This window comes from Dipodomys ordii, unplaced genomic scaffold (assembly GCF_000151885.1).
Source record: "Dipodomys ordii isolate 6190 unplaced genomic scaffold, Dord_2.0 Scaffold20, whole genome shotgun sequence".
NCBI lineage: Eukaryota > Metazoa > Chordata > Mammalia > Rodentia > Heteromyidae > Dipodomys > Dipodomys ordii.
Window position 1 is genome coordinate 21,775,291 of NW_012267236.1, and position 10,216 is coordinate 21,785,506.

A 10,216-nucleotide genomic window follows, 5' to 3' on the forward strand; every position below is an offset into this window, starting at 1 on the left:
TTTTTTCTTTTTGCTTATGTGGTGCTGAGGAATCGAACCCAGGGCCTCAGGAATGCAAGGCAAGCACTCTACCACTGAGCCACCTTCCCAGCCCCCCAGATTCTTATCTCCAATTAATCACCAAAAAAACCTGGAAATGGAACTGTGGCTCAAGTCGCAGCCTTGAACAAAAGAAGCTCAGGGACATTGCCCAGGCCCTGAATTCAAGCCTCAGGGCCAGTGTGCATGCATGCACACACACACACCACGTAAATCATGGTCTTCCCTTATCAAAAAAATTTAAGACCCAGTCATAACCACTGTTAACATTTCAGGTAGAACTTTCTACTTTTAGCTTCATGCATATACTTTTTTGGGGCTGGTCATAGAGCTTGAACTCTGGGCCTGGGCACTGTCCCTCAGCTCTTCAGCTCAAGGCCAGCTCTACCACTTGAGCCACAGCACCACTTCCAGTTCTCTGGTGGTTAACTGGAGCTAAGATTCTCATGGATGTTCCTAGCTAGGCTGGCTTTGAACTGTGATCCTCAGATCTCGGCCTCCTGAGTAGCTAGGATTACAGGCCTGGGCTGGTTTCATGCATACACTGTTTTTAAGGGGGATAATTTGCATCTCATGTATTCTCTTGTAACTTTCCTCAGAGACGTGCGGTGCACAGCCTGCACATGAAGGATTCCCCACCATCGCCCTCGATGGCTGCGCCTGAGGCGCCCCGAGTGTAAGCGCACGCCACACCACACACACACACTTGTTATCATCTATTCCTCTTGGATATTTTGGGTTCTTTTTCCTTTTTTGCAGGGCCTCGCACACTTGCATGCACAAAGCCAGGTGACAGACAGCTCTTTTCTGTTTTATAAATGTTAAACTAGACATCAGTGCAGATGTCTTTCCTCATTCGTGTAATTGTTTTCTTTAGTTAAAGCCAGCAAGTGGAATTAACTGTGGGTGAAGGCCTCACAGCATCCAGCAGAAGGAAGGTGCCACCTCATTTAACTTCCACTCACGCCCCCCCAGTGGCACCTGAGCGTAACTGCTGCTGCTGCTTCTAAGGTCCCTGATTCATCTCTCCCTCTGGGGCCATTTCAGCAGTGACAGTTCCTGTCAGTTCCTCTATTAGGGTTTCTGAGAAGTTTTTGGTTACTCACTTCTCTGGTAAATTACCTGGTTCAAATTCTTCTTTTTCTATTGTGGTCAAACAGATGTAGTGTTTTCTCAAAGCATTCTGCACAAGTGATTATACAAAAAGACTGCGTTTAGTAGAAATACTAGATGCACCCCTATAAGGAAAAGAGCTACCTTCCTGTTTATCTCACAATTATTAGGCAAGCTGTGCTATGAGCAAGAGCAGGCCCCAGTGCACGCAGCCACCTGGACCTTGCTGGCGGAACAGAGGAGCTGCTTCCCTCAAACATCCAGAACCAATTGGATATCAACTGGAGAAAGGCCAAGGCGAGTTAGCGCTATGGAAAAGGCATGCCAGGGAGCCGTGTGCCCGGGAAGAGGACCATGCAGCCAGGGGAAAATGTGGGAAGACTCCGCATGTGATAGGAATAAACACCACTATGTAAAGAGGAATGGGGAAAACCTCACTGGAAGAAAATGCTGAACTGCAAGAATAAAAACAGGCGTGTGTCACAGATTACTATGCAAGTCCTGAAACACAGGAGCAGGTCCATACCCGGGTATCCAAGTTAACATTGGCTGTCTTCCCGTCCACTGTGACGCTCAGGAAGGAGTCGTCCTTTGCACTGACACAGTCTTCTCCAAATATGTCCCTTAAAACAGACAAACACAAGGCACGGCATGAGTGATGAAGCCCAGCCTACAGCTACACTGAAGAGACACCCAAGTGCCAAAGCAGATGCCGTGCAGATCTAACTCAGAGACCCAGGGATTCATTTCCTTGATTTTTTTTTATTTCATAAAACCCAGAGCTCTCATTTCCCAAGGACGCCGCACTTGGGTGACACTTGGGAAGAGGGAGATGTGGTGAGATTGGTAAGGATGTCTTTAACACAAGGAAAATAAGACACAGAGACGTTAAACAAGTTGCTGAAAGGCTCACAGGAAGCACCAGAGCTAGAACTCGAATTCAGCTCTGGGGTCCCAAGTTCTCCTCATGTGCCAACCGCCTCCCCAGAGTTAAACTCAGTGCTGATGCGCATGCCCTGTGTCGTGCTGAGGATGTAGACATCACTGGAAATCCTGTCACTGTGCAGACGGATTGATTATTCATTGCAGCACTGTCGCAGTTAGTGACAGCAGCAGCCAATCAGACCTCAGGGGCCCAGCAGACATTCGGTCCTCAGACAGCGGCTCCGACACCACACTGCCCTTGCTCCTTCAGGCAGGCGGTGTCACTAATATGCTTGAATAAACATGGCTAGGGAACCTGGCACTATCGGACACCCTTGTATTTATATATCCAAAAGAAGAGGGAAGAGGTGTCGTTTTTATGCACTTTGTTGGTTGGTCTAAAGAAATGACCGTATTTCTTGCTATATAGTCCTGCCTACTTAAACAACTGAGGAAAGAAGCTGGAGTCCAGACATGCTGTGTCTCGGGCTCAGGAGGTGAGGGTGAGGGTGAGCTTCGTCCTGCCGGTTCCCAATAGCTGAACAGGGCAAGTGTTTGCTGGAGGTGAGGCGGCGCAGTGTCAGTCAGATCAGGGGGGAGACGGGGCGGTGAGCTCCTGCCGGCGCCGGCACCACGGCTCAGGTGGAAGGGCGGCTCCACCAGGCACCACTACTTACACCCGGGAGCAGAGCCACACCCCGCACCCCAGGCCTTCCGTCTCACACAGCCTGTGCGACATTGTCTCCATCCCATGTCCCGAGGGCTCATGACAGCTGACCGCTGCCCACACAGTTCCCAGGGGAAGCTGCAGGACTTGCCCAAAGCACATCCTTCCTTCAAGTTGTTTTACTCGGTATTTGTCATAGTGACAAAAACCTGACCATCACAGCCAGTCACTCAAGGACTTGAGAGGATGGCATTCAAGGCGCTCTGCAAGATGCTGAAATCACATACTGTAGAAATGCAGCAGGAAGCAGTTTTACCATTATTTCATTTGGAAAACCATTCTGAAATCAGGCTCCAGGGCAGAAAGGAGAAAGGCCCAATAGCTGGTGTTTGGGAAGAGATTGGGTTTGAAGGCATCTCACAGTTACACACCTTTTACCTGAGAAGTACTTAATAAGAAATCCTTCTTATCAAAGAATTCACCCTTTAGCATACATAGAAAGTAATTCTTCTTGCACACTGGCTTTCAGCTGTGCCAATCTCAGAAACAGCCAGGACACTGGTCTCAGGAGATCAAGCCAACCAGGCAGGGCACACGCATACTTGGAACCAGCCAGAGTGCCAGGCTGGACACAGCAGAACAAACTGCTGGCTTTCATGACTCAGAGCAGCAAGGGTGCCTGGTGCGAGCCACAGCAGTGTGTTCCTCCCGCCCATCCTTCCCACAGGGCCAGACGAGGAGAGGAGGCACTTACTGGAGCATGATCTCCAGCCTCTTGCTGTAAACGTGCATCTCTAGCTTCTTAGAAACTTTCTGCACGGCACCTGGAGAGACAGTGAGAGTTCAATCTCTAAACTCCTATTTACCTAAGTCCCAAATCAAGCCTTAAAGCAAAGTGCTTTTTGCTTGTTTGTTGTGGGGCTTGAACTTGGGGCATGGGTGCTGTCCCTAGCTCTTTTGCTCAAAGCTACATGCGAACTCGGAGTCACAGCTCTACTTCCAGTTTCTGAGTGGTTAACTGGAGATAAAGAGTCTCACAGGGACTTTCCTCCCCAGGCTGGTTTCAAACTGCGATCCTCAGATCTCAGCCTTTTGAGTAGCTACGATTACAGATGTGAGCCACTGGCACCCAGCTACAAGGCTACTATTTGATAAGTGAATATTAACTATGGAATACTCAAAGTGGCAAGTAAATATTTTGTATCATGAGCTCGCTAAGGAAACAGGTATTTCCACCACTTTATGTTCTTATTAGGGAACCATAAAAAGACATTTAAAATGAACTGTATTTCCAAAGCCTCTCAAATTTCACATTTATGAGCAAAACTGCAACCATAGGAGTTCTGAAGACACATCTTAAGCTGCAAGGTTCTGAAATCTCTTGTTCTATCTAAAATGTGAAGTAAATTTAACATTTTACTATCTCTAATATGCCATGACTGTGAAGGTGAATGCTGGGAGCACCTGCAGATGTGGGGGTGGGAAAGGAGAGGGTAACATGGTAAATATTACATACACATGAAAACAGCACAATGAAATCCACCAAAAACTCTTTAAATAAACAAATACAAAGAGGGTGAACTTGATCAAAGTATATTACATTAATATATGCAAATGTCACCTTAAAACTCTTTGTACAATTAATTTATACTAATAAAAAAAAGCGGGGGGCTGGGAATGTGACTCAGTGGTAGAGTGCTTGCCTCGCATGCATAAAGCCTTGGGTTCAATTCCTCAGTACCACATACACAGAAAAAGCCAGAAGTGGTGCTGTGGCTCAAGTGGTAGAGTGCTAGCCTTGAGTAAAAGCAACTCAGGGACAGTGCCAAGGCCCTGAGTTCATACCCCAGGACTGGAAAAAGAAAACAACAACCAGAAAGCCAAAACAAAAAATGCCTATGATTATATTAATGAAAAATATTATCATTTTTCTGGGGATTAAACTCCATTTCATACATCTAGGAAGTATTCTACCCGTGGTCAGCAACCTCAGACTCATTAAGAATGTTCAGACTCACTTGTCTGTTGAATTATTTTAGTTTTCCATCTACAACTACAAAACTACACAATCCAGCAAGATAAGACATCCTTAACAGAGGGTTTTTATTGAACTTAGAGCTTGGGTGCTATTGCTGGGCTTTGTGCTCAAGGCTTGTACTCTGTCACCTGAGCCACAGCGCCACTTCTGGTTTTCTGGTGGTTTATTGGAGGTAGGAGTCATGGACTTTTCTGCCCGGGCTGGCTCTGAACTGTGATCCTCAGGTCTCAGCCTCCTGGGTAGCTGCGATGACAGGCGTGAGCCACTGTGCCCGGCTGTACCCAGTTCTCAATGTGGAGTTTAACGGTGCCCTGGCATGTCACTAAATACCCGCCAGTGCTGGCTGCAGAAGACCCTTAAAGAAATTTTACCCCAGGACAGGGACAGAAATGCAATCATGAAAATGGGACGTAAGGAAGAATCAAGAATCACAGAACCAACAAAATGGCAAGAAATACTATATACCATCTAATAGTAACTCTAAATGTTAATGGTCTCAAATCAAAAGATACATACTTGAAGCTGGGCGCTGGTGACTCATGCCTGTAATCCTACTCAGGAGGCTGTTCTGAGGATCATGGATCAAAGCCAGCCTGGGCAGTAAAGTCCAATTAACCACCAGAAAACTGGAAGTGGTGCTGTGGCTCAAATAGTAGAGCACACACCTTGAGCTGAAGAGCACAGGGACAGCACCCAGGTCCAGAGTTCAAGCCCATGACAAAAAAAAAAAGACAGACTGGCTGAATTGTTTAAAAAAAAAATTCGTTTGACCATATGTTGCCTACCAGAAACACATGGCAGGCAGAAAGAAGTGCAGGCTTAGAGTAAAGGAGCAAGGGCAGGCAGGGCAGCTGTGTGAAAGAGCAGACAGCAACTTAAAGACTCGGGAGATTTCATGTTCTGCTTTAGAACTGCTGCTGTTCAGCTTACAGAAACGGGGAAAATGGCAGAACAAATGAATACAAATGGAGTATTGTGCACCTTTCCGTATTTTCGGATTTGACTGAACTTCCAGAATCACGGTTGTCACGGTGTCCGCATACATGTCATTGGAAGGGTTTGCCAGCCACTGGAAAGCAAAGCAGAGTTAGGAAGGCAGAGCTGAGATCTAATACGGGTTGCACTCTACCCGTCCAGCCATGGCACTACAGATGGACAGACAGATGCTGTGTCTGTCTGTCTACCACTCTTACTGAAATTGATGACCTGCTCACTAGAAGGAGCAATGCTGGACTCATTTGATCAGGAAAGCTGAACTCATTAGCACTTGCTTGTGGCAAAAGGTTCCAGGTATGCTGTCTCTTAATTCTCATAACAAACAGGATTGTTGACTTTGTTTTATAAAACAGAAAATTGACTCAGTTAGCATGTGTAAGACAGCTAGCCTCAAACTCCAATTCCTAATTACTTGATATCTGTAGCACGGGCAGCATGGTAAGAAGGTGATAAATATGTACACAGATATATCCGTGCTGGGATGGAACACGGGGCTGAGCACAGGCTGGGCTCAAGCTCGGGCACCACGCTACACCCACAAGCCAGACGGTAGGTAACTCTTACATGTTCTGGTTTGTCAGGTGAAGCCTCAGATCCCCTGGTTACCTTTCAGGTGCTCAGGGCTCCAGACAAGGTGTAGGTTCAGGTGGACCAGGTAAGTGACTTCAGGAACATGGCCTTCCCTATCCATGTTACTCTCCAGAGAGCACGGGAGTGCACTCTGGGAAACCCTGACAAACCTGCTTGAGAGCTCCCGTGACACAGCAACTCCAAAAACAAAAACAGATCCATACTTAGTAACAAGAGTAATATGTCTCTTAATATATCCTCTATGTGACATTGACCTTTTACCCACTACTGTGTGTGACTTCACGTTTCCTTTAGTTAAGTTTCAGCTCTGATTCAAATTTAGGCTCACGTATAGAACTGTAGTGGAACTGGCAATGGCAGCTGATTTTTTATTTACAAAGCGGCTGGTCAGATGCCTGGGAAGTTCACACACACACCACACTGATGCGGACCAGCCGCTCCCCAGGCGGGCACTCAGGACCAGCAAACCTGAGAGAGCCAAACTTAGTGGCACAGGTAGTGTGGTGAGAGGTGGCACGTGCATGTGCTTACATACCAGCGGCTGGAGGGGCCAGGGTGGAGCACGTGCTAGACACTGCAATATGCTCACAACCCGGTGCTTCTGCATCTGTGGTTTTACCTAAATCAAGCATTTCTAACCTTTTGGGAGTTGAGTCACTTTATTGTTTGAGTTTTCAAAATAACACTCTTGTAAGGAGCACTCTATAAAGTTTATGTGGTTTTATATTTAACAGAATTAAATTTTACATTCAGTATTTTAGGGCTTTCCCATATAATAAGAGATACCCTGAGCTGGCTACATCCACAGAGACTTCTATGATAACTTACCTTATTACACAAACTAAGATGGAGCCACAATTCACCAATGGTTTCTTTGCTCCAAGAACTACATAGGAAATTACATAAATTCATCTTGAGAAGAAAAGACAGACACATATATCTTCTGAGGGTTATGTATCTTCCACTCTTTGGAGTGCGTGCTCCTGGCTTAGGAACACCCCCCCTCTCACCTCCAGGACCACCATGCCCGGCTCCTGAACCACAGTAATATTTTTGAACACTTTCAGAGCAGGCTTTTCTTGAATTTCTAACTCTTCTACATCACCTGAAACAAACAAAATAATTTTAATATTTGCATAACCATCTTATAAACTTCTAGAGACATTTGTTTATAGAAAGCTGATATCAACCTGCTACATAATAGAAACAATAAAAACTCACTTTTATATAATCAAACAGCTAAGTTTTATGTTCGTTGCTTATACTAAACGATCCCAACACATTAATTGTAAAAGTTCCTATCACTAGGTAGGATTTACTGAGTAGGATTTACTTTGGACATTAAAAATTCTATCATACTCAGGAGGCTGATGTGAAGATTGTAGTTTGAAGCCAGCCTGTGCAGGAAACTTTGTGAGACTTATCTCCAATAAACTACCAGAAAGCCAGAAGTAGAACTGTGGCTCAAGTGATACAGCACTAGCCTTGAGCAAAAGAAGTTCAGAAAGAGTGCCCAGGCCCTGAGTTCAAGTTCTAGAACCAGTGTGCACGCGTGTGCATGCACATGCACACACACACACACACAATTCTATCAGTAGCACACTTAAGAGCTATTCAACCACCTGCACTGACACAAGAGATCTGACCTTCCACTAGCACCTAGTATAAAGAAGGTTTCAACTGTTTTCACAGTGATCGCTATCTCTGGCTTCTAGCATTGCCCAGGAAGATCTACTATTGAAGAGCAGAGTTCACTGGTCTTCCTGGTATCTACTCAATAATCAAGGATCATTATTGACATATTTCACTAACTCCTGTATGTGACCCATGATTGTACTACCAATGTGAGAGGAAAATACATCTTCAGTCTACTGTTTGTGTCATGCCCTTGCTATACTGCGTGAACAATGAAGAACACCATAAACAGGAAGCATTATAATCTGACCTGTTCTTGATTTATTAGGAACATACCACATTTTTTAGGCCCTGCCACTATTCATGTTGAATATACAAACCCTTTCACACAAAATGGTGAGAACAGATTGAATGAATGAGTTCATTCTCTTCCTGGCCTCTGGCCAATGGCCAGAAGAAGCTCTTACAAAACCTGTTGTATAGGCAGGTGCTAATGGAATCAGAAAAGCCATTTCCATTGGACAAAGAAAACAACAGCTAAAAATGTCAGGCGCACTCAATTAAACAGATCTCAGACTCAAGCAGCAAAGACGACTAGTGTTTTCCTGACTAAGTAGATTAAAGGTAAGAGATATTGTGGAATTGAAAAAAAAATCTATCCAGGCACAGTGGCTCCCATCTGTCATCCTCGCTACTCAGGAGGCTGACATCGGAGGATCACGGTTCACAGACAGCCCAGGCAGGGAAGTCTGTGAGACTCATCTCCAATTAACTACCAGAAAACCAGAAGAGGCACTGTGGCTCAAGTAGTAGAACGCTAGCCTTGAGCTAAAGAGCTCAGGGACAGTGCCCAGGCCCAGAGTTCAAGCCCCATGACCGACCAAAAATAAATAAATAATCTATGAGCATATTTTTAAAAAACTTCACCTAAAGATGATAACAAGATGATAATAAGATGTAAAGTGCAAATAAAATTTGGAGACAATTACAAAATTAAACAATATCTACTCATAGAAATAGAAGTAGTGTACTAAAAAGGGGAAGGCAAAGTACATGATGATGTACACCTCCACTCTCAACACTTCTGAAGCCGAGACAAGAGGATCACAAGTTTAAAGCAGTCTCTACAGAGTGAGACCTGAGAGACAGGGAGAGAGAAGGAACGATTATAAGTAAGCAGACATGCCTGTCAATTTCTGTAGCTGGTAATAAAGCAGATTAAAGGGCCCGGTGTACGGAATGGCTTGCGTCTGTTTCACAGTACTCATGGCCAGGTCAGTATAATCTGGAAAAAAAATCAGAACAAATATACTTTGAGGGAAAATACCATCTGGGCCTGGTGGCCCACACCTGTAATCCTGGCTTCTGGTAGGCTGAGGAAGGAGCATCTCAACACTCAGGTCTTTGGAGACAGTATTCTTTTTTTCCTTTTTTCTTTTTGGTCGGTCGTGGGGCTTGAACTCTGGGCCTGGGTGTTGTCCCTCAGCTCTTCAGCTCAAGGCTAGAGCTCTACCACTTGAGCCACAGCGCCACTTCCAGCTTTCTGAGTGGTTTATTGGAGATAAGAGTCTCATGGACTTTTCCTGCCCGGGCTGGCTTTGAACCGCGATCCTCAGATCTCAGCCTCCTGAGTAGCTAGGATCACAGTGAGCCACCAGTGCCCGGCAGAGGCAGCATTCTTTCCTGCTTCTCGGTCCCAGCACTAGCCCAAGCTGACTGGCGGCCTTCCCACCTCTCCTCCCAGCTTCTCCTTACATGAGTGCTGGGTATCTCTACATAGCACCAAGCTGTGCTGTGGCCAGCACTGCCCTCAGGACACGGACAAATCCAGCCAGCACTGTGTGTTGGTAGCTCCTGGTGCTCCAAATTCTAGTCCAGAGCCCAGCCTAAGAGTTAGAGCCCTCTACCTGCCCAATAAGGAGCAAGGTACACACTCAGAGTCTACAAGCTGACAGTTGGCATATATCACAGAAAAATACCTAAGCTCCACTGCTATTTCTGATTTCTTCATAAAACCTTTATAATTTATTAGCAAATATAAGTAAAATTAAGTGCAATATTTATTAGAAGATTGTACTGTGGAAAAGTATTTATTGATGGCTTAAATATACACGACAAAGGGGCTGGGAAGGTGGCTCAGTGGTAGAGCACTTGCCTTGTATGCATGAGGCCCTGGGTTCGATTCCTCAGCACCACATAAGCAAAAAGAAAAA

At 45.4% G+C, this 10,216-nt stretch overlaps 1 protein-coding gene across 1 annotated transcript in view; it reads right to left on the reverse strand.

The window, feature by feature from the left end:
* Positions 1–587: 587 nt before the first annotated feature.
* The window catches only part of Cpsf3 (cleavage and polyadenylation specific factor 3, 73kDa), a 32,932-nt gene continuing 23,303 nt past the window's right edge, over positions 588–10,216 (reverse strand). Inside the window, exons 13-17 of the mRNA XM_013013733.1 lie at positions 9,190–9,288; positions 7,379–7,473; positions 5,763–5,850; positions 3,498–3,567; positions 588–1,775 (exon numbers count right to left, since the gene is read on the reverse strand). Of these exons, the coding sequence (XP_012869187.1) occupies positions 1,643–1,775; positions 3,498–3,567; positions 5,763–5,850; positions 7,379–7,473; positions 9,190–9,288 (485 nt within the window). The 3' untranslated portion in view covers positions 588–1,642. The remainder of the gene's footprint in view (positions 1,776–3,497; positions 3,568–5,762; positions 5,851–7,378; positions 7,474–9,189; positions 9,289–10,216) is intronic.